At 37.0% G+C, this 25,447-nt stretch overlaps 1 protein-coding gene across 1 annotated transcript in view; it reads left to right on the forward strand.

Moving 5' to 3' along the window:
* The window catches only part of LOC5570381 (trichohyalin), a 131,826-nt gene that overhangs the window by 95,458 nt on the left and 10,921 nt on the right, over positions 1-25,447 (forward strand). The window contains 11 exon segments of the mRNA XM_021844485.1: positions 3,744-3,911; positions 3,987-4,475; positions 4,605-4,721; positions 12,088-12,270; positions 13,500-13,667; positions 13,733-14,920; positions 14,922-15,257; positions 15,259-15,306; positions 15,308-15,775; positions 15,847-16,086; positions 16,149-16,511. Of these exon segments, the coding sequence (XP_021700177.1) occupies positions 3,744-3,911; positions 3,987-4,475; positions 4,605-4,721; positions 12,088-12,270; positions 13,500-13,667; positions 13,733-14,920; positions 14,922-15,257; positions 15,259-15,306; positions 15,308-15,775; positions 15,847-16,086; positions 16,149-16,511 (3,768 nt within the window).

Below are 25,447 nucleotides of genomic sequence, written 5' to 3' on the forward strand. Positions count from 1 at the left end.
AATTTAGTGCCAACTGCAATGATATCAAAAAGTAGCTTGGTTGTGGATTTCTATGTGTTTACCCATTATTAAAGTAACTCCAAAACAGTAAACCGTCTTTCAATTATATGAAAAATTATAGATCCATTGAAAAAAAATCTTTATGCAATTTATCAAACGCAATCGATAGCTAGGATGCCAATACTTGTTTTAAAAATATAAGTTAAAAATCTTTGAAACAGAAGTCATAAATATTCAGGTATTTTTCCAAAAAACTATCAAAATTATTCCGTTCTACGGTACCGTCAATTCGGGTGAAGTTGATCACGCGATTTTATTTCTTATTAATTGTGCGCCAATATAATTGTAACCTGTAGTAAATGAACGTTGTTTGTCTAAACTATTGTCAAATTGTGGGCTGTAAAGTGTATGTAATTAAAGAAGTTTTATGTCTATGAACATAATGTAAAATGTAAAATCCCAAGAAACAATTTTTGCTTCAAGAACTGTTTTATTGAACTATTAGTTACTTAATTGAAGCCTTATTCCTACAGAAATGGAGAATCAATTCAACAATAATTGTTTAATAACGTTATATAGTACACGTTTATTCAATTGTCTTACCTTGGCTGTTCAACAATAGTAACATTATAAGTAGCAACTACAATGTTTATTTAACATTTTAACCACCTGATTTCAATAGAAAATACAGAAATGCTTGTTCAGCGTTTATTCAACAGCATTGAATGACGTGTTATTTCTTGATCGTCGAAGAAAAGTTGTAGATGCTATTACTACTAATGATCACGAGTATACAAAATAGTAGGCTTTGTTCAGCATTAGCTCAACGGAAAAACATGCTGAACAAGTCTGTTTTGGTCATTTGTTCGACCGAAATGGATATCACATAAGTTTATAGAATTGATTGTACAAATGTACCAAACGAGGTTTCTTCGATGTTTCTTCAACATTTTATATAATTGAAATAGCAAAAACATTCGTTTGTATTTCCACGCTTAATTGCATACTCAAATCGGTGTACTTAGAATTTGACGCATTGTTATTAAACTGCAAGTAGATGAAAAAACCGAATTTAGTACTATACCATTTAATTCCACTAGAGTTTGTATCCTTTGACAGATACGCGTATTTGTCAAAGGATACAAATACGCGTATCTGTCAAAGGATACAAACTCTAGTGGAATTAAAAGGTATAGTACTAAATTCGGTTTTTTCATCTACTTATAGGTATTCTACTAAACAGATCGAAGATTTATTATCATCAAACTGCAAGTATTTAAACATTATTGTGATGCCGAGGCTCGAACTCAGGACCTTCCGATTTACAGACGCATGCATATCCGCTGCTCCAACCAATGTTACATACATCAGCTGGTTTGAAGCAGTACTTAAAGTTACAATAAAATAATCGAACTGGTTACTGTTCATATGTTTTTTGAACATCGTTGAAGTATTTTGCTTGCCTCGTTGTTTATAAACACCATTATTGAACAGTGTTTGTGGTGTCAAACGCAACTTATCAAAGCTATCGACTTTATTACGGTTTCATAATAGACGAGCAACCATCTTATGAAAATATGTGGTTGAATTAATATTGTACATAAGCTGTTATTTTCGATTATGGTGATCATAGGAATAATGACTTCAACAACTTTTCTTCCACAATTTAGTAATTATTCGTTATACAATACTGTTAGACAAACGCTGAAAAAGCATTTTTGGATGTGCGTAGATACCCGACCAGAAGCACATAACAAGATTATAACACATTCCTATCAGCAGCAGTTAAAAATAACAGAAGTTGATAAAATTTTGTTGTCAAGATGGCTTTGTTCTCAATTTGTTATATTTTTAGTAACACATTTATAACAACATTTGCTATATTTTTGACATCGCATTTATAAGTTTGTTGCAAATAACATCCGATCCCGACCAGAACCACATAACAAGATTATAACACATTTCTATCAGCCGCAGTTAAAAATAACAGAAGTTGATAAAATTTTGTTATTAAGATGCCTTTGTTCTCAACTTGTTATATTTTTAGTAACACATTTATAACAACATTTGTTCTATTTTTGACATCGCATTTATATTTTTTTGGCAAATAACATTCGATGTCATAAACAGTAACATAGTTTGCAATAATTTTGTTATTTTGTAACATCCTTGCAACATATTCTGTAACAATTTTGATATAATTGTTACAGGGTTTGTTAAATTTAAGTTCAATTTGGAGCAAATTTTGTTAGAATTTTTGTTATTTTAACTACTAACGGTACATGTTTTATAACAACTGGTGATATAAAAAAATCATAATAGGGGAACACATTCTGTTATAATCTTGTTTCTTCCGTCTGGTCGGGATGTCATAAACAGTAACACAGTTTGCAATAATTTTGTTATTTTGTAACATCCTTGCAACACATTCTGTAATAATTTTGATATAATTGTGATAGAGTTTGTTATATATTAGTTCAATTTGCTGCAATTTTTGTTAGAATTTTTGTTATTTTAACTACTAACGGTACATGTTTTATAACAACTGGTGATATAAAAAAATCCTGGTTGCCAGGTATGTTTATTTTATCTTGAAACAGACATTCAATATTTGTGATGTATAGTTGATTTATGCATTTGCATATTTGGCATCACAATAATCATAACAAATATTACAATTACAATTGATTTAATTTATATTGATGACTTGTTAGTTCAATATATCTTCTTTATTTGACTGAAAAATTGTAATCTGTCAACACTATTGCAATTGTTGTTTCTAAGTAGCTCAAGTACCTTAACTTTGCAATCTGTCATGGCTTGTCCAACCAAATTCAATACTCCATAGGATTTTATTAGTAAAGTTTGGACTTATACTTCAAGATTCAGTTCCATAGAATTGACTCAAAACACACCGTTGAGTTATAATTGTATTTGGCTGGGGCGATATTATCAAAAATCGAAAATTGAAATTTTAAAATAAAATTTATGTATCTTTGGCAACACTGTGTTCAAAAACTGCTACATGTTCAAGGTTTACTTCATAATGTAATGTTCTTCAAGTCTGTTAGTTTTGAAGATAAAAATTAAAAATGTTGCAATCAATAAAAAAATCATTCACAATCACGGAGATTTTTACTTTTCACTTTTTTCAACTGAAAATTAATTGCTAATTTCAAATACAATGTATCTTACAATTTTAAACTATTTACCCATGGCGTTCTTAGAAACTAGATTACAAACTAGACTTGAAGTGATTCATGCCCCGTGTGAAAATGGATATGCATTCGTATTCTTGCCACATTGTTTTTTGTTTTCCAAAAAAAAAAGTTGAACATTTTGATTTTTAGCGCCATTATCAATGCCGGGGATGTTTTTTTTTTCTTTATAAACTAACCCGGGGATACGACTATGATTATGTTCTAGCTTATGGCTTTCAGTCTGCTATTGGCACATTAAATGTGTCCGAAACGTCACATGAAAACATAAAAGTTCGTGTTTGAGCATAATGGACTGATAGCCATAACCTATAACATGTATAAACATAATCAGTCCATATCAACTACTATATAGGTTAGTTTCTTACATATTAAATTATCATCTTACCGACTCTTACCGACAAAATGCAATTTCTAGATGAACTTTCCAGTTTCCTTCACATAATCCATCTTAACTAATCTTTACCTAGTATTTATCGAATCGTTATTATTATTCAAAAATATGTAAACTTCTTTCAATTGTAGGTGGAGGAGCTGCGAAACCGACTCGAGGAGAAGAATCGTATGATTGAGAAGAAAACGCAAAATGCTATGCAATCAGTGCAGGAAAAGAATCGCGCCCAAACTGAGCTAACTGAACTAAAAGAACACATGGATATAAAGGATCGAAAGATCAATGTTCTACAAAGAAAGGTAGGTGCCGTTTTAACTAATACATTTGACATCATCGGCAACCCATCTAAATTTATATTTCCTTAACGATTGAAGATTGAAAACCTCGAGGATTTGCTGAAAGAGAAAGATAATCAGGTGGATATGGCCAGAGCACGGCTAAGCGCGATGCAAGCTCATCATTGCAGTTCAGAAGGAGCACTTTCCAGCTTGGAGGAAGCTATTGGTGATAAGGAGAAACAAATGCAACAACTTCGTGATCAAAGGGATCGTGCCGAAGCAGAGAAGAAGGAAGAACGTGAACTGCACGAGCGAGAACTTGCAGAATACAAAATGAAATTACATGCATTGGATAGCGAGGTTGAAAAACTCACCACGCGATTACATCGTGCATTGAATGAAAAGGATCGTCTTGAGTCCAAATTGGAATGTTCTCAGAGTGAGCTCGGCAAATCAAAGGCGGAACTGGATAAGGCAGCTACCGATGTTGGCCGAAGTGGAGCTGACTGGGAAAATGCTAAACAGCGAATTTCACGACTTGAGCTTGAAAACGAACGATTGCGAGCGGATTTGGAACGATCGCAGGTATGTCACCAGCAGGATAACTTTAAAATTGTACGTGAATCTTCAAGAATTTATATATCTCAAATCAACTCATATTCATCTCATTTTATTATGTTTACAATTTGCCTACATTCATAATACTCCACATAGACTACGTTCGGTAGATCAACTTTAACTACTTCACAAGAGCTAGATCGTGCTCAAGAGCGCGCTGATAAAACATCGGCTGAATTGCGCAGGACCCAAGCTGAATTGAGGGTCACACAAGTAAGAATTTCATTTAGTTCTATCAATTTCAAACCAAACTGTCATGCGATGTATGCAACTCTATACTTTCTTTATGTTTAAAACCCTTACTTTCAAACATTTTGAAGACATCGTTGCCATTTCTTATTCAATATTTATGATTTGTTTTCGTACTTGCAAACTAACCATAAAACCGTCATTTATAGGCGATGTTGCTGATCATTTTTGGTTTTCGCATTACACCTTTTTATTCTATATACTTAGTCTCCCAATTCTTCCTGGAACTACCCATAATTTGTTTTACCTTTCGTCTTTATATGTGTCCGATCGTAATTGGCTTGATCACAGAAAAAGTCATAGTAGTTGAATATCTTAATTTGCTGTTACTCGTGTAAACCACATTAAATTGAATCCACGTTCATATATTTGATGTTTCGCTTAGATAGTAGCTGAATGTTAGCTTGAAAATATGTGCAGGATATATGGATATAGGACGCATTTGATTATTTGTGACGTAAAAACTGTATTAGCTTGTAATTTTGCCTTATTAATGTTCCTCAGATACACAAGCAAAAATTGTCATAATGAATAGAACACTTTTTCTTCTATATAAGTTCAACTTCTACAGAAGTAATATTAATTAATCGCAATTTCATTTAAATACAAATTTGCAAAGAAGCTTGAAAACAGCAAATCTCACATTCCAAATAGGCTGATACTCTTGAGTGTTAGAACTGTAAGGTACCACCAAGTAAGGGGCTGCTACTAATTACGTAAGACAATTTTTAGGATTTTTAACCCGCACAACCCATGGGGGTATGGTAAGATTTTTTATATGAAAATTAAATATAAACGTAAAAAATCTCAGACACCACCCTTTCCCCCCACCATCAACTCTTATGTAATTAATGTACAGGCTCTAAAGCACAAATAAAAAAAAAATCTTCCTTAGATTGGACATACAATATGTTGGTCACAATTTTGCTGAACAAACTTGTGTCAAAATATTTACTCATTTTTAATTATAACGGCTAAAAAATAGATTGTCTTAAACGAACTTTTGACCCACCGGTGGGGCCAAAATTTGCTGACTGAAACACAAAATACACAGGAATACTTTCTATCAGCATGTGGTATTTGCATAAAAATACACACTAAATTTTGATAGTAAAAATCACGATGCCATGTGCTTTGAGGTAATCGAGTTCAGTTCGCCTGTCTCTCAAGGGGCTCCGCTGCTTTTAGGTTGAAACGCGTATAGGGAGTAATGGGTTTGATCCCCACCGGAACACGTGTTTTTTTTCGTAATTTCTACTTCAGCTTGTACATTGCACACATGTTTTGTGTGTACATATAATTTCAATACCTCACAACGTTCAAAAGCATGTTTTGCATAATTTAGGAGATTTGTGCCATCGTCATAACGGAAATGAAACATAAGAGGAAAAAGGAATGGGATCGCTCGAATATCGCATAAGCAAAAAGAGATTTTGTAGCATATGTAGCATTATGTTGCACCATAATCTCTTTTAACTTATACGATTCCCGTTCTTCAAAGGAATCCAATCTTATTTTTCGATGGCATTGTAGAACGCAAGTGTAAAAAAAAACTATAACCACTACAACGGGCTAAGATATGTTCTTAGGAATCTGTTTCTGAAGCCATTTTTCTTTAGAAACGAGTATCTCCCAAGGGGTGTTAAGTTTCGTATTGGATTTGCAGTCATCACACACAAATGAATGAGTTACAAACAACTCTAAGTGCTAGTTGAGTCGGTAGTGACCAGTCCATGCTTTATCTGCAAATCTGCTTTGCCAGATTTGTTAAGTACTTTGCTACCTTTGTAAGTAGCTAAAAGCTTCGTAAATAGCTAAAAATATCACAATGCCATGATTCAAAATCTTTTCAGAATTGTTTGCACGGAGTTACCATCTTTCAATAGATGTGGAGCTTTCTCTACCACTACTAGATTGGAATAGTTGACTCAGAACCATCAGGTATCAGGTATCAGAAGGCCGGCTCCAAAGGCACGTTCCCCACCAGTTGGGAGATTTGCGCCATCGCCATATTTGAGCCTATTAATCATCTACCCGATGGAAGAGGAAAAGGAAGGGAATTCGGGAGGAAATAGGAATGGGGTCCCTTGAAGAGGGAAGATCGCATAAGCGAATTGAGAGCATGTAGCTCCATACCACAATGGGTTCGAACAGCGCCCTAAAAAGGGCACTGCAAAACGCATGAGCGTAAAGAGAGCCTATAGCTCATTACCACAGCGGGTTAAGAATAACAGAATGTCCTGAAGATTCAGGCTTCTGAATTCAGTTTCACTTAATAAGTGTTTACCAAGTAATTGGAATCGCATTTGCGAAAAAACTGGACAGTTACATATCAGGTGATACGAAGTTCCATAATCGGAGTATCAACTATCACACACAAATGAGTCAGCACGCTGAATATTTGCCATGTGATAGATAAGTCGGCAGTGGCCTGTCAATGCTCTGACCAAGAGACTGCAATTCTGCTTTGACAGATTTGTTAAATACTTCGCCACCCTTGGAGATGGCTCAGTAATGTACAATTTTGTTTGACGACATGACTCCAAACTATTCCAATATTGCTTGTGCTGAGTTGCCGCCCAAGAGTTTATCTGAAGCTTCACCCAGCACTTCAAAATTGGAATAGCCGGCTCAGGGCCAATGAAGTCATGCGATGCTCCATCGCGAGCTAGCTCATCAGCCAATTCATTTCCAGCGATGGAAGAATGGCCAGTAGGGTGCGGCTTATTTTTCAAAAGTTCTCATAACCAAAAATTCGTATGCTCTACTGAATTCAAATCACATTAAAAGAGAAACCTCAAAATATGAGCCAAATATATTAACATTTAGAGGTGGCGCAAGCGTCTTGAAGGTGAATTTTCAAGTTATGAATGATGACCTTCAGTGAAATAAACATAACTTTGTTATTTTTCAACCGATATTTGAAACTTTTTGCATAAATACATTCAAAATTAAATTTGTAAAAACTTTGAAGAACATCGAATTTGTCTAAAATCAAATCTAGTCTTAGTTAAAAATACTTTTATCCAAATTTTTCCTCATTCTACTAAAAAAAAATCATTTTTGTTTTACCATAACTTCATAATTGCTCAATCGATTCCGAATCTTTTTACATGTTTTTGAAGCAAATTTATTTGTTTTTAAACTTTCATACAACACATTTTTCTAAAAAATGGTTTTGATTTAGTTATTTAACAAAAACTACCCAAAAACATGATTTTTCAATGAAAAAATCAAATTTCTATTGATTATTTAAGTTTTTTTCGCTGGAAATTGCATTTTTCTTTTAAACTTAAATTAATAAAGCACCTTGAGTTGAGCACCTTGAGCACCTTGACCTTGAGTTGGCCGAAGCGAGAGCTTTTATAGCAGCCTGACTATCTGAACAGAAGTATATGACTTTACCCATTACGCGCTGATGAAGTGCTGATGGCACGCCACACATAAGAGCAAATATTTCCGCCTGAAAAACGGTACAGTTTCTACCAAGTGAGTAAAACTGATTCAGCCTTAGCTCACGAGAATATACTCCTGCACCAGCTCTACCTTCAAGAAGGGAGCCATCAGTGTAACATACAATATTGTTTGATATACTTCTTTCCAAATAGCCAGACGTCCACTCTTCCCGTGAAGGGAATTGTGTGGTAAATGTCCTGTAAGGAAAGCGACAAGCAATTGTGAGATCACTTGGAGCAAGGACAATTTTTTCCCAATTCACCAGAAGTGGAAACAACGAAGTGTGTGTAGATCTACGATTCACTGGATTTTTCTCCAGTAGATCCAGTACCCATAAACGGTAAGAGCAAGAAAGTGCTTCTTGTTTAAGATATGTGTAGTGGCGCAACGTCGAAAATGGGCTTAAGCGCTGCAATGGGAGTTGTAGAGAACGCACCAGACATCGCTATCAAGCACATCCTTTGGAGATGGCCCAATTTTGATTGGATTGTTCTCACTTCGCCCTTTTGCCACCACACAAGACATCCATATGCCAATATTGGTCGAACAACTGTTGTGTAAATCCATTTGATATACTTGGGTTTGAGGCCCCAAGTTTTACCAAAGGTTCGCCGGCATTGATCGAAGACCATGCAAGCTTTTTTGGCTCTGAAATCAATGTGAGGTGTCCATGAAAGTTTGGCATCTAGAATGACTCCGACATACTTTACTTGATCAGTCACATTAGTCTCAGTGCCAAAAAGACGTAAATGTCGAATTCCATCGCGGTTTCGTCTTTCCGTAAAAAGAACAATAGATGTTTTATTCGGGTTAACCGAAAGGCCATATTGGCGACACCAACTCTCGACTACCTGAAGAGCACTTTGCATCAGTATGTTGTAGTATCAACGGCATCATCCAGATCACTTGGATTGTGGGGAACGTGCCTTTGGAGCCGGCCTTCTGATACATTTGAATGTTCAAAGAAGATGTAGCGATGAACAGATAATGATTCCTCATCTGATACATGCCAATTCGTCAACTCGTGACTGATTCTATTCGAGTAGAGGGTTATGTCTAACACTTCTTCTCTATTAGAAACCATGAAGGTTGGGCGATTGCCTATGTTAAGTAATACAAGATCTTTACTACTTCAGTATTCCATCAGACTGGAGCCTCTCAAATTTATATCTCAGCTGCCCCAGATGATGTGATGAGCATTGGCATCACTGCCCACAATCAGCGGAAGGCCTTTCGTTACGCAGTGTACGACAACTCGTTTGAAGTCATCCGTTGGGGATGGTTCATCATGTGGTAAATATACCGAACAATAGACGTATTTCCTGTTGAGGTCACCAACAGAAACATCGATTGTGACAGCACCTACATCTCTGGTAGTTAACTCAGAAATGAGTGTAGCAACGATTGCTTTATTAACGAGCACGCATGCGCGGGGCATGGAGCGCGAGTTTGCCATTTCAAGTTTGCTGAAAGTAGCAAAAACTGGGTCCACAAGGTTACCTAGATAGAAGTTCCCTCTACGAAAGTAGAGTTCTTGAACTAGCGCCACTTGGGCTGCACCATTTTGCATGAGTCTGCAAAAATTGATCGTTGCTGTTCTTTTATGCTGAAGATTGATCTGAGCTAACCTAACCATAGCCACTACCCAAACTAGGCAGGATTAAGCTTTTTGCAATCTCAGCACGAAAAAGACCAGCAACGAAAAAACCAGATCGGTATCTATTTAAAGTCGCCAAAGGCGAAAGAGCACAGAATACACTGTGTAAAACGCATAATGCGAATCCATATAGGTGATAATTTAAATTAAATGTCAACATATTCATAATCCCACCCTTATTAAGCCTCAGGATAGAGACTGAAGAAGGGCAGCCGATTATCTCGGAGAAATACAAGGTCACCTGCACCATTGCTCCGGGTAGCACAGGAAGGACTCAATACTGTGGAGGGCGCCCTGGTACTCCACAGGCTCCGTTAGCGGTTAGGTTTTATTTAGACCCCCCTAACCATTCATTCCTAGGCACGGTCCGCATCACACCATAAATTAGGGGTCACCTGTGAGGTGGACTTTTACCACCGGAACAGGGAGTCCGTAGTGTTAATTCTTAGCCAGTTGAAACAACCGCTACCGACACTACGCGGCTATCTAGGCTGCTCGGGAAAAGGAGGTTAATATTGATGATTAACTCCTGACGTGCCCAAGCAGCCGGCAAATAGTTGATTCAGAACCATAGTTATTGTGAACTAACTCATCAGTCACATCATTTGATAACTAATCTCGACTTCGAGTTGACCAAAGAGCAATTAGTTCCACTTAAAAAATAGCACAGTGTCTACCGAGTGAGTAAAACTGATTCAGCCCTAGCTCACGCGAATATACATCAGCACCAGCTCTATCTCTAAGATGGGAGGAATCAGTGTAAGATACAATATTGTTTGTTACACTTCTTAATCAGTTTATTGAGCAGAAAATTGCTTGTAAGGAAAGTTACCAGTAATTGCGAAATCGCTTGGAACAACATCACTTTTGAGCTGTCCTCGTTTTGAAAAACAACGTACGTCGCTTAAAATAAGTGTTAAGAATCAGGGTGCAATTTATGCATTGAAATGGCATTGCATTTGAAATTGAAATTTTTGCAAGAATATTTTTTCTATGATCATATACTCTACTGACAGGAAATTGATAATCAACTTGCGCAAATAATCAATAATAAAAATACACAATTTGATAGTACCATAGGTTGAAACTCATCACGGCTTTCACCAGACTCATTCAGGCAATTCTTTAGGGCATTATCATTTGTAGATGACGATGCACTTGAGTTGCATGATTTTTTTTTATTCATTTTCACACAAAAAGTCTTCAGATATTTCACCTATTCACATGCTGCTTTCTCCACATTTGAGGAAACACATAATCTATAGAGTAGAACTAGACGGCATCACAGAGGCATAGTTTTGATATTTTCTCAACTCGAACAGAACACATAATAACATTTTTCATCATAGTAAAAGACTTGCCATTCAAACTGAGAAAATACTGATAACACATTCACAAACATTTTATAGGAACAGACAGTAGACAATTTTGTGAGTAGAAACCCATAAATTAAGTATGCTACCTTTTTCTTTCAATTCAGTTTCTGAGCATTTTTCCTTGAAAATTTCATACACTTCGAATTTTACTCTCCACGTTAAACAAATGCTGAATTATTTATATGAAGGGGGCTTGAAGCAAAGGGGTGTAAGTGAAAAAAACGGGATTGAAGTATTTCAACACTTTTCTTTCCACACACATTGTTTTAAACCATAAACATTTTTTAAAGAACTATTCTTAAATCATTATCGATTAATATGTACCTAACACCCCTTTGACTATGAATCCCCCATATCTGTTTCGTTCGAAATAAGTACTTTTTGTTTTTTCAATGACTACTTAGCGTTTAATGTTTGCATAAAACTTTTCACGTCAAATTTACAAGCAAATCATGTTATTGAAAACTGAAACACAATTGCAAATACAATAATTTCGAGGAAAATGTGAGCTCTCGCACAATCACGGCTTTTGAGTTGTTTGTATTTATTAATATATTACGCCCGTTTTAGTGTTAAATAAAATCGAATAACAAGTCTACTGAAAATTTGAATATAGTGCCTTTTCATTGCATTTCCACTAGTTTGTTTCTTTGTTGAACTGTTTCATTTGATCCTTTTATAGTTTAGAACTATTTCTCTCTTTCTCTCCCTTCAATTCAACAAATTTTCAAGAATAACTATCGTTCAAGTTTCTTCCCAATATTTTTCTTCGATCTTTCACTTGCCTGGAGTGTTAGTTTGTTTTATTCAATAGTTGTTTTGTTTTTTACTTATAATTTAGTCTGATGCCGAACGAGCAAGAGCTGAAGCTGCCGCCTTACAAGAGAAATTAGAAAAGAGCCAAGGCGAGGTTTATAGACTCAAAGCTAAGCTTGAAAACGCACAAGGGGAACAGGAAAGCATAAAACAGGAAATGGAAAGAAGTCAAACCGGAATACAACGAATTGTTAGTGAAAGGGATAAGGTAAATGATCACTTCCACATTTTTTTAAAAACTAGAATCACACGCCCAACACTTGTGTCGGAGGAATACCCTTGTGAGGAATACACGTCAAATATTCTTACCATAACCATCCTTATTCCACACAAATCGTGATAGATGTTCAAAACGCTTGTAAACCAACATTGCCCTCTATAGTCCAATGCATTCGTCTCTTGCACAAGTGCACGGTGCATCTTCATTTGCTGTCACACTTTGTGAGCTTGTGTGCCTTTGTGTTGCTGTTTAGGAGCGTTCATCATTCCAAGGGCCGGACCATAAGGATGGTTATAACATGAACTCAACATTAAGCAAGCTCATCGTCCGTAAAAGAGTGTAGAGTATGGGGATCTTGAAACGGCCAAACATGTGCTATTCTAAGGTGTTAATGATTTGATGCTAACAACTGCATTCTTTTGGCTGAAGCTATTGACAAGCAATTTAATGATATGTATCGTTCTGAAAACTTAATAAAGTTAGCAACCAAAAGAGTACAGTGAAACTCCTATATAATAGTTATTATTTCACATGTTATGGCGATGAATGGCTCGAAGGTAGGTGGAAGTCAAACAAACGTTGATATTGCACCGAGTGATGTACGGTAGGCGTGAAGCAATTGATAATGTATTGTTTGGTCATCATCATCATCATCATGTATCGTAACTTTATGTTGTGATATCCAATTTGTCTACTCACATGATTAGCATCTAGTAAACCTGGTAAAAATATTATCCGTCTGAAAGTTTAATGTGTAAATACATATTAAGCGCATTATTACCATCTAACAATAATCAAATGAAATGTATTCTACGCTTTAGAATTCGAAGTAAAAATTTCTGTCCTTTCCTGCCTCAAGTACATTCAGTTTAATAATGTAACAGACAGTGTATAACATATAGCATCCGCTTCAAGCCTTCCTATTCTTCAATGGCTGATTACGAACTATTCTCTTCTATATCTGTAGCCTCCAAATGGTTTCAAGTACCTGTAATTATCATCCAAACATTTGAGTACCAACACCGAACCAACCTTCATTTCAATAAAAGTCCATTCGCATTGAGAACTTCAATGATCACACAAGGAAAGATCCCCATTCTCCTCTTTTCCATTTCACTCAGTAACGAACCATACAAACTTTTTGCTAAACACATATGAAGATGTGAAAAGAACACGCTTTTTCGAACTGCATCTAAATGTTTTTAACTTTGTTTTAGGCGTATGCTGAACTCGATAAAATACGCGAAGAGTTGGAAAGATCGCAAGCAACGCTGGGCAAATCACAGCTTCAACAGGAGAAAATTCAAAACGCTCTTGATAAGGCCCAGAATGAAGTCGACCACCTTCAGGAGAAACTCGATAAGAGTATTGCAGAAATTAGAAGGGTAAAACAAAATATTCGTTAACTTAATTGTAATATATTGCTCAAGACAAACTTCAATAATTGCAGCTCCAACTTGAGAAAGAGAAGATCAACTACGAGTTTGAAAACATTCAATCTCAGCTTGATAAGCAGCTTGGTCAATCGTCCAGGGTGCAGAAGGAACGAGAAGCTATTCAGATGGACTTGGAGCGATACCGAGACAAGTCGGAAAAACTTCAAGCATCCATGGGTCGCTTACAAAAAGAACGCGACGTACTAGGCGACGAACTCGAGAAAATCAAAGAGAAGGCTGAATCTGCACAAAGTTCTGCACTCAAATATCAACGAGAACGAGATGCCATCCAGACAGAACTGGAAGTCGTTAAAGAGCGATGGGAGAAAGCACATCAAATCCACCAGAAGCTTCAAATGGAGCGGGATGATGCCGTTACGGAGATCGATATCCTTAAAGAAAAACTCGACAAAGCTCTGTACGCCAGTCAGAAACTTATAGACGAAAAGGATAATTCGAACAAAGAATTTGAAAAAATGTTGGAGAAATATGATCGAGCTCAGAACGAAATCTATCGACTGCAATCACGTTGCGATACGGCTGAAGCTGACCGTAATCGTCTGGAAGTCGAAGCAGAAAGATCAGCTTTGGCTGCCGCAAAGGCTAAAGAAGATCTAAGAAAACTTCAAGAAGAAACTACTCGATTACAAGAAGCTTGCGATCGGGCTGCAATGCAGCTCGGACGCTCCAAAGAACTGGAAGACAAGGCAAAGGAAGATGTTGACCTCATTCGTGAGCGTCTGGACAAGACGCAAGCCGACCTCAGACGAGCTCAAGCTGAGAAAGAAAACCTTCAAGCCGAAATTGAACGACTTACGTACGAAATTGATCGAGCTCATAACACCTATACCAAACAAACTGCATCACTTGATGCAGCACAGGAAGAGGCAGCGAGGTATAGTTTAGAAATTGAGAAAATGAGGGAGCGATACGAGAAAACAGCAGCTGAGTTGCGACGTCTGCAAGAAAATGAATCGTTTACTAGGGAGTCGCGACGTTTGAAGGAAGAAAACGATCGTCTCAGAGAGAAATATGAAAAGACAATGATGGAACTAGAGAACTTCAGAAGCAAATCTCAATACGAAGAGGAATCGTTAGAAAAGTACAAAGCGAAATTCGAAGCACGTGAAAACGAATTTCAGACAATGGAACTTAAACTCCACGAAGCAACCCTTCAGTTGGAACTGGCTCGCCAAGAAGTACAGAAAACTCATTTCTAACCAAGACAAACAGCGTACGGATGCTGAACGAGCACATATCGAATATGAGAAAATTCGTGACAAGCATGAAAAACTTATCAAAGAAATGGAAAGGTTGCGTCAAAACCCTGGATCTGCTGTTAGTCCTGGAGCACTTGCTGCTGCTTCCGTGGGGATGGGAGATAAAAATGAAATCGAAAGACTTCGCGATCGTTTGGAAAAAGCTCTACAAAGTCGAGATTCAACTGAAATGGAAGCAGGCCGATTGGCCAAAGAGCTTGAAAAGGCACAGTTGCATTTGGCGAAGCAGCAAGAAGCATACGAAGCAACAAGAATCGAGTTTTGAACGAATGTCTGCTGAGCTCACACGTGTCCTCGAACGATTGGAAAAAATCTGAAGCTGAAAAGGAAACTCTACGACAATCTACCAAGATATACGAGAAGCATCATCAACAGCACGCAAGTAATCATATCGAGCATAACGTAATGAAAATGGAAGCAGACAATAAGCAACTGATGGCTGAACGGGATCAGCTGGTGATGCAACTCGAAAAGAGTCAAGACATGCTAATGAGCTTCCAACAAGAACTCAATGCTGCTGAACTAGAGCTTCAGAGGCAATGTGAGGAAAATAGACGATTGAAAAACTCTCCTCAAGGTGCACATGCTCAGGCACAACCAAATTCACAAGAAATTCAAAACTATAAAAAAGAGATTGCGCGGTTGAAGCAGATGCTCCAGGAAACTGGAGCGAGAGGAGATAGCGAACTCGAACAATGGCGTAAGGTTGTCGAACAGGAGAAGAATCGCGCCGATCAAGCAGAGAAGGCAGCCATTGAGCTGCAAAAGAGAATGCAGGTGAGTTAAAAAAAATATTTATATCTTATTATGTAACAATTACATTGATTGATTTCTAATAACTATTCAAGGTAATGGAACAGCAGTTGAAGCAACAATTACTGCAGATGACGAATATGCAGAAACAAATGACACAACAGCAACAACAGCAGCAGCAACAACAACAACAAGCACCACCACAACCCCAACAACCACAAATTAATCCGAAAGAAATGGAAAAAATCCAGGAAGAGCTCAAAGCAGCTGTTGCCCAACGGGATCAGTTCCAAAATCAACTCGAACTGTTGGTTCAAGAACTTGAAAAGAGTCAGGTAAATTCCAAAATTGAACAACAATGCCAAACACAAATTACATTCAAATGTTTTATAATTAGATGGAAGCTCAAGAAGCCGCAAAGAAAGCACAACAACAACAGCAGCAGCTTCAACAAATGCAACAACAGATTCAACAGCTGCAGCAACAGTTACAACAAGCAACGCAAACAGCGAATCAGAAGGCAGCTCAAAGTGCGAGCATCTCGGAGCAAGATCGGAAACAGCTGGAAGCACAAATGAAACAGATCGAAGACGCCACTCGACTGCTGGAAAGCGAACGCAAGACTTTCGAAGATCAGCGTAAGGTTATCGAGAACAAACGGAAAGAGCTTGAAGAGAAGGAAAAGAACCTCGTGGAGTTCGACAAACAGCTGAAGAAGCGAAAAGAACAAATGGATCAATTGGAAAAATCGCTACAGAAGGTATGTGGTGCACACTGGGAAAACAGTTGCGTTTTAGCAATACATTTCTGTTCTGAAGGTGTGACAACATTAACACTTCTCCCGACACTTTAATAATGATATTCAGCAACTTGTAGAAAACAACAGAGCCATTTGGCGCAAGTGAAAAACAAAATTTACTGTGGGGCATGTTTTCGAAATTCCATTATAACTATTTTTTATGAACATGTCATATTTGTTTATCTCTGTTAACCCTTGAAAGGCGTGGCACACTTTTGCTCAGAGCTTTTGACTCAATTGATCAATTTTCAAAATTACAATAGTTTTATGCAGAGGATTAGTTGCCCCTCCAATTGCATTCACAAATATTTGGAATTCAGTAGCCAATCCGGATACAGCCGGAAATGTATTGCACGTCTCCTATGCCACCAGTGTTTTTTGGTGAAATTTCAATATATTTCGAATGTATTTATGTAAACTTATATGTGCATAGTGTTTATTAGGTCCTGCGATCTAATTAGGAATATTTTTGAACCACAATAATCACTTGACTATTTGACGTGTTCAGCTACAAGAGGCCGGAAGACTTAGTATGCGATCCCGCAGAACCATCCCAAATCAAATGTTGATTTCCAAACGGTGTCACACAAAATCACATTTAGTCGACAAAAGATGACCATCGAAAGCTTTTCTGGTCATATATTTCAGTTTCAGAACCCCGTTCTTGGTTCTAAAAGACCGATTTTCATCATTAGAAAATACCAATTATGCGAAGTATCAAATAACACAGTTTCAGCTAATTGAAACTTACAGAGGTAAAATTGAGACATTCTTTACATATACGGAGCATTACCGGTATTATTCATTTGGTGCAAAAATTCAAACTCATATTTTTAAGATAAAAATATCTCGTGACACATAAATGTAGACTTCAAGGAAGTTACGTAAAGGTAACACTACCGGTAGCTAAATTTGAGTATTTCAGATATATTCGATCATTATGCTGAAACTCATGTTTAGTAATAAAATTCGAATGATTTATTTTTAAAATTTTGATTCCATTTAGAATCCTAGAAGGAAACATGATAATCCTAGGAAGTAACTGATGCATCCTCTCAAAGATCTCTCAGAATTTCCACAAAATGCATATCAGTGTCCTCTCAAGATTCTCATTGGATTCCTTTCAGGATTTACATTCCTTTCAGTATTCTCATTACATTTCTTGCAGGATTGACAGATGTATTTTTGCAGGATTCTTATCGAATTCCTCACAAGATTCTAATCAGAAATACCTCATGATTTTCATCAGAACCATTGCAGGGTTCATATAAAATTCTTTGCTGAATCTACAACAGATTCCATGCAGGATTCTCTTCAGAATTCTCACAACAAATCTCACAAAAATCCTCTTAAAATTCACATCGGAATCTCTCAGGATTCGCTCAGAATTCTAATCAGATTACATCGGATCTGATGTGATCAGAAGGATTCTCTTTGAAATCATCAGCATCCATCAGAATTCACAGCAGTCTCGTCTCAACTTTTCATTAGTCTTCTTTGATAATTTACTTTAAAATTCGAGGATTCTCATCAGAAACCTATCAGGATTCTAATCATAATACGCTCAAGATTATCATCAAAATCCTATTAGCATTCTCATTAGAATCGTTCCAGGATTCTCATGAGAATCATACAGGATTCCCATAAGAATCTTTTCAGGATTCTCATCAAAACCCTTCCAAATTTCTATTCAGAATGCTTCCATGGTTCTTATCGAAATTATTATACAATTCTCATCAAACTCCTTCTAACAGAATCCTTTCTGAATTTTCATCCTAACACATCAAGGATTCACATCAATTTTTCTCCTGATTCATATTCAAACTTTTAAGGATTCTCAACATGAATAATTATTATTGTTGATGCTGAATCCTCAAAAAAGTTCTTCCAGGATTCTCATTGGAATATTCCCAGGATTATCATCAGAATCCTTCTAGGATTCTTACCAGAAATCTTTCAGTATTGTGACCAGAAACAGTTCAGGATATTCATCAGAAACCTCTAGGATACTTGTTAGAATCTTTCAGGGACTTAGATTTCATTAAAAGATCTTGGATTCTTACCATAAACCATCTTGGATGCTCATTAGCTTCTTTCAAAATTTGTATTGAAATCGTTTAAGGATTCACATAAGGACCCTTCTAGAATAACAAGTATAACGGATTGGCCACTGATATCCAAACCTTTGTGGTGCATTTGGAGGTGCAACTAATCCCTTCCACAGAACTGATATTTTTTTTAGAATCAATCAAGTCAAAAGATATGAGTAAAAGAGTGCAAAAAAGTCGTCCACTCTGGAACTGCGGCTTAATGTCCCTCCCGAAAAAGTCGTCACTATAACTTTTTAAAGTCATAAGTGACAATCTTGGGGTGGGATTCGATCCCAGGTCCTCATATTAATGATATTTCTTAGGCAACACTTATATCCTACTTTGATAAAAAGTTATTAGGGTAGAAGCACTGGTGTATGGAAAAATCCAAAGCCTTTCAGGTGATGGGCCAGTGATGTAGCCAGGAGGGGCTCTTAAAGGTGCAAATTTTTGCACGTCGAATATGATTGTAAAATTTTCTTATTCAACTAAAACCACAATTTCAATGCTGATAGTAGTAGTCACAGACAGAATGTACCATTTTCTATATTAAAAATGTATATTTATCATACCAAAGGCGTAATCAGGTTGAAAACTCGTGGGTATAATTTTATAAAAACCTACATATTGTTGGTGTCAATTTCCGACCGCTTGACGCTATTCCCACCTTTACCACGAAAATGGTGAAAGGCCACATGATTTATCCAGTTATGTAGACAGGAAGGGAAAACATAAGGGCAGTATTAACAATGTAGGAAATGAGGAAATACGGTTTGTTCTGGCAAAAGAAGAAGAAACAATGATGACCTTCGAGTGTTTTTCAAAACTACACTTCTCAAAATATGGAAAATGTATAAGGGGTCATCCATAAATCACGTGGTAACATATTGGCAGAAGGATGGGGGGGGGGGGGTTCGACCAAAAGACTACAGTTCATACATATTTTATTTTTTTTTAAGATGACAATATGACAAAAGGGTCTAAAGATCGGAAAAAATGACCACGTGATTTATGGACAGCCCCGTAGAATGTGTATGGATTTTTTTATATAAAAATATTAGAAGATGAATTAATAATTTTTCATCAAATCAAGGCAATTTCTGGAAGAATATATTACAGTTGAGTGGATGATGATTGGATTACTATACTTCAGTGGCTGACAAATAATCACCGTTGCCAGTTGGTCAACGTACGTTTTCTCACATCAGAAAAACAGCAAACGTGTCAAAGCAAGATTTGATGATATTTCTGGATGAGGTTCTGTGATCGCATTTGATTGGAAGATAAAAAGAGTTTCTATTGATCGGTTCTTGAACCTCTAATAAAGATAATGTCCTTAATAAATCGAAAGTCCCTAAAAACGTTAAATTCATCATGAGATAGATTTTGGCTATCTGGTATCGCGCAACCACCCGTTGTGTACTTCTCCCGTTCATATAAATACTTTTTTTCTGGTTTCTGTCAGATACACTACTGATAGCTAAAAACAACATCAATATTTGGCACAGGGACTATGTTTTTCGAGTTCATTTTTTTAACCCAATCAATTTACTTCCAAACGTTTTGAAAACCTTATATGTTTTGATGTTCTTCAAGTGCGATTATATTGCAAATCATCCGGAACCCTTCGATACGTTAATACTAGTTTATGGTCAATGTTATGCAAATTGGCAGACAGCGATATGTAAGATGTATATTCAGGCAAATCTCGTTAAAATGTACACTCGATGTAATACAACTAGACATTTACATACATCCATGAGCCCTTTGAAGTTGATTTCAATAAATTTTCACATGTACTTAATGTACCGATTTTTACTTTTAAATCCATTCGAATTGAAAGATATGCTTGTTGTCAATTTTGAAACCATCCATAAACTTTACACAAAATCGTGATTTTTCTCGACTTTTTTTATGTTCAATTTAACATATTTTTTCATTAGTGATATAGTTGATGCTTGCTTCGATAGGATGTTTAACAGAAAAAGAAAAAGATTCATGGTGTGCAACTCATATAGCTTGGTATAATTTTGAATTAACTTACAATATGTGTATATCTTTTATTTTGTAATGAATGCCTACACTGGCAACACTTTCGATTCATGTAAAAACATACTTATGCTCTTTCATATTTTGTGTAGTTAAAAAAAATAGTCAATTGAATCACCCATAAGCCATATCATTTTCATCCCTTATCAGTAGAAACAGTATTTCCTTATATTCTACATTGTTAACATTGCCCTTATGTATGCCCTTCCTATCTACACGACTGAATAAAATATGTGGCCTTTCTCCATTTTCATGGTAAAGGTGGGAATTGTGTCAAGCGGTCGGAAATCAACATACAAAAAATAATCTAGATTATTATTAAGCTGTACCCACGAGTTTTCAACCTGATTACGCCTCTGGTATAATAAATATAAATTTTTAATATGGAAAATTATACATTCTGTCTGTAACTGCTGCAATCAGCATTAAAATTATAGTTTTAGTTGAATAAGAAAATTTCACGAATATATTCGATATGCAAAAAAAATGCACCTTTAAGAGCCCCTCCTGGCTATACCACTGGCCCATCACCCGGAAGGCTTTGGATTTTTCCATATTTTGACATATAAAATCCAACAAAAATAGTCCGGTTGAAATCCCCGGGGGCGTGATCGTGATCCTCCCTTGTCAGAATCCTTACCACTCAGAAAGACGACGTCTTCTGAAAAATGTACATATGTAGCTAAGAGGTTCGACATTTGGATAACATGTTTCGCAAAAAAACATTTATTTTGCAAATATCTTAGTATGAAATATGACGCCTTTAACAAACTTGTTCATTAAGTCAAAAGTTATCATGGTTCGTAACGTGCAATCCAATATTTTGCCCCCATACGGCACTGATGGGTATTATTTTTTTGTTTGAAGAATATTTCAGAATCCTGGCCATTAAGAAATGTAGGTTATTGTGTAGTTTACGGTTTGCCATTGTTTTGACCATAAAATTTGAAAATTTGCTCTTTGGCGACGATTTTTTTTTAATCCATTCTTTATCCTAATCAATCCAAAGCAATCTTTATTTGATCCAAAACACACGAGATTTAGCCAGCAAGCGGTTATACTAGTAGAGAACATAAAACTGTTTTTTCGCAAATATTTAAGAATCGTGACTGTAGCGGTCAGGGTGAGGAGTAGACTTACATCCAAAATAAAAATCACTCGTCTCATCGACGACACTTAGCGCGAGCGGTTCAATCACCGTTAGTTTCGGAGTAGTTGTACAAAACGTTGTGTAAAGGCAAATTATCACGATTTATATCACTAACTCATAGTTTATTGGCGATCACTTAATGAAAATTGTAGTTATTACCGCTTGAACTACTTAAAATTATTTTATTGCACATATTCTACGCAGAGAGGTAATTTATTGATATTTGCACTGAACTTAGTAAGACGTCCGATCCCGGCGAAGTGTAGAGGCGCACTGCCGTCCGATGGGTTTCCCGACAGCTCGTAGACCTCGATTTCCACCCATAAAGTGAGATCTCGTTCGGGTAATAATCGTTCTTGCTCCAGCTCTCCCGCTCTTGGTTGATCTGCTCCTTGTAAAAGCGCCAACGTTGCTCCGTCGTTACATCGTCGTACTCGCATACATTGCCGGTCTCATGATAGAGGTGTTGGATGGCTTGACCACTAAGGCAGCAGGGTATCATCCAGGTTCACACGTGGGGTGGTGATACATCTGGGTTCTACTCGGGATGTCGCATCGCTCGATGAGTGCTATATTGGCCGACCACATATTATTTGCATGCAAACAGTGACTGTGTAAAAACGTGGCGTTTCTGGTAGAGTTGTTAAATTGGTTTTAATTATAATTATAATTATAATTGGTTATAGTTTATAAACTATCATTATTTTTGCCCAGTACATTTGAAAAACAAAATTTTCATGCCCACGGATGCCGCCTGGTGGCAAAATATGAATTATCCGGCTCGAATAATGATAATCCTTCACTTACTGATTAACTTTGCCGAATCTTTCTAAGTGGTCAGGGTTTTGAGATATCCGCAAAACAAAAGTTTCATGCTCACTAGCACCGCCTGCTGGATTTATTTTTAAATTAACTAGCTTGAACAATGATTGCCCTTGTCTAAGTAAACAACTTTACCAAAGACGCCATCCGTCTAAGTGATCAGGCACCTGACAGGGCTTACTTGCAGAAGACGCCATATTTCTGGGATACTTGCTAAACAAAAGTTTCATGTTAACTATTGCTGCATGTTGCCAAATCTTGAACCATTTGGATGGAATAATGATAGTCCTTCAGCTACTGAATAACTTTACCGAAGACGCAATCTTCTAACTAGTCAGGCACCTGAGAAATCTGCAAAACAAAAGTTTCATGCATACAAGCACCACCTGGTGGCAAAGTTTTGAATTAATTTGCTCGATACTCCTAGACTTACTGAACAACTTTGTTGAAGACACCATCTTTCTAAGTGGTCAGGGTCCTGAAATATTGGCAAAACGAATGTTTCAAGATTACTAGCGCCGCCTGGAAAATCTCCATCATCTGACTAAAATAATGGTAGCTCACTGAACAACTTTACCGAAGACGCTATATCTGGTTATTATCCTGCCCAACTAACAATTTCAATGGTTTTTGATCTTAGATGTTATTTTTGGAGATGTTATTAGAGATGCATTAAATCCTAACAGATTTAATAAAACATTGAAAAGAGCTGAATGGTCTAAAGTAAAAGTAAAATCCATTTTAAAATATTTTGTAGATACCTGTAAGTGCTTCTGTTAAAACGTATTTGCCTTCCAAATTTATTGATGATAAATTGTATTTTGTAGGAGCTGTATAGTGTCTATTAGAACCTATACTTAAAACCTCACCTTTTTTGTCATACGAAGCCATCAATGAAACTCCTAAGACTGGACTAAGTCATGTTAAAGTCTTCTTCAATCTCCACTGTCTGATGCATGTTATTGGAATGCAATCTGAATGTGATTACCAATACCATTATGTAGATAATTATAATAATGTTAAGAATTATGAGTTAATCAGAATACGAAAATAAAATGGCAAACATTCCTTTCGTTTAATTATCTGACTACCGGCTGCTTAATTGGCTGCTTGGGCACGTCAGGAGTTAATCATCAATATTAACCTCCTTTTCCCGAGCAGCCTAGATAGCCGCGTAGTTTCGGTAGCGGTTGTTTCAACTGGCTAAGAATTAACACTACGGACTGCCTGTTCCGGTGGTAAAAGTCCACCTCACAGGTGACCCCTAATTTATGGTGTGATGCGTACCGTGCCTAGGAATGAATGGTTAGGGGGTCTAAATAAAACCTAACCGCTAACGGAGCCTGTGGGGTACCAGGGCGCCCTCCACAGTATTGAGTCCTTCCTGTGCTACCCGGAGCAATGGTGCAGGTGACCTTGTGTTTCTCCGAGATAATCGGCTGCCCTTCTTCAGTCTCTATCCTGAGGCTTAATAAGGGTGGGATTATGAATATGTTGACATTTAATTTAAATTATCACCTATATGGATTCGCATTATGCGCACAGTGTATCCTGTGCTCTTTCGCCTTTGGCAACTTTAAATAGATACCGATCTGTTTTTTTCGTTGCTGGTCTTTTTCGTGCTGAGATTGCAAAAAGCTTAATCCTGCCTAGTTTGGATAGTGGCTACGGTTAGGTTAGCTCAGATCAATCTTCAGCATAAGAGAACAGCAACGATCGATATTTGCAGACTCATGCAAAATGGCGCAGCCCAAGTGGCGCTAGTTCAAGAACCCTACTTTCGTAGAGGGAACTTCTATCTAGGTAACCTTGTGGACCCAGTTTTTGCTACTTTCAGCAAACTTGAAATGGCAAACTCGCGCTCCATGCCCCGCGCATGCGTGCTCGTTAATAAAGCAATCGTTGCTACACTCATTTCTGAGTTAACTACCAGAGATGTATGTGCTGTCACAATCGATGTTTCTGTTGGTGACCTCAACAGGAAATACGTCTATTGTTCGGTATATTTACCACATGATGAACCATCCCCAACGGATGACTTCAAACGAGTTGTCTTACACTGCGTAACAAAAGGCCTTCCGCTGATTGTGGGCAATGATGCCAATGCTCATCACATCATCTGGGGCAGCTCAGATATCAATTTGAGAGGCTCCAGTCTGATAGAATACTTAAGTAGTACAGAGCTTGGATTACTTAACATAGGCAATCGCCCAACCTTCACGGTTTCTAATAGAGAAGAAGTGTTAGACATAACGCTCTGCTCGAATAGAATCAGTCACGAGTTGACGAATTGGCATGTTTCAGATGAGGAATTATTATCTGTTCATCGCTACATCTTCTTTGAACATTCAAATGTAACTGTGCAGACTTTGCGTTTTAGGAATCCCCGGTCAACAAACTGGGAACTCTATATTGAATTGGTTGCAACCAAATTTCATGGATATTCTTCGTCCATTGAAAATCCAAGTGATCTGGATGATGCCGTTGATACTACAATATCCTACATTATGGAAGCTTTTGAAGAAGCATGTCCTCTGCGGTCTGTAAAGACTACAAGAGGGATCCCATGGTGGAATTCCGATCTGACTAGACTCAGGAAACAATGTAGAAGGAGTTGGAACAGACGCCGTTCAGCTGGATCAGAGTCGTTCAAGTCAGCTCGCAAGGCTTATAAGAAGGCTCTTCGTTCTGCTGAACGATCAGGCTGGAAAAACCTTTGTACAAATGTTTCCAGTTTGAGTGAAGTCAGTCGGTTGAACAAAATCCTTGCAAAATCTAAGGATTTC

This window comes from Aedes aegypti, chromosome 2 (genome assembly GCF_002204515.2).
Source record: "Aedes aegypti strain LVP_AGWG chromosome 2, AaegL5.0 Primary Assembly, whole genome shotgun sequence".
Lineage (NCBI taxonomy): Eukaryota > Metazoa > Arthropoda > Insecta > Diptera > Culicidae > Aedes > Aedes aegypti.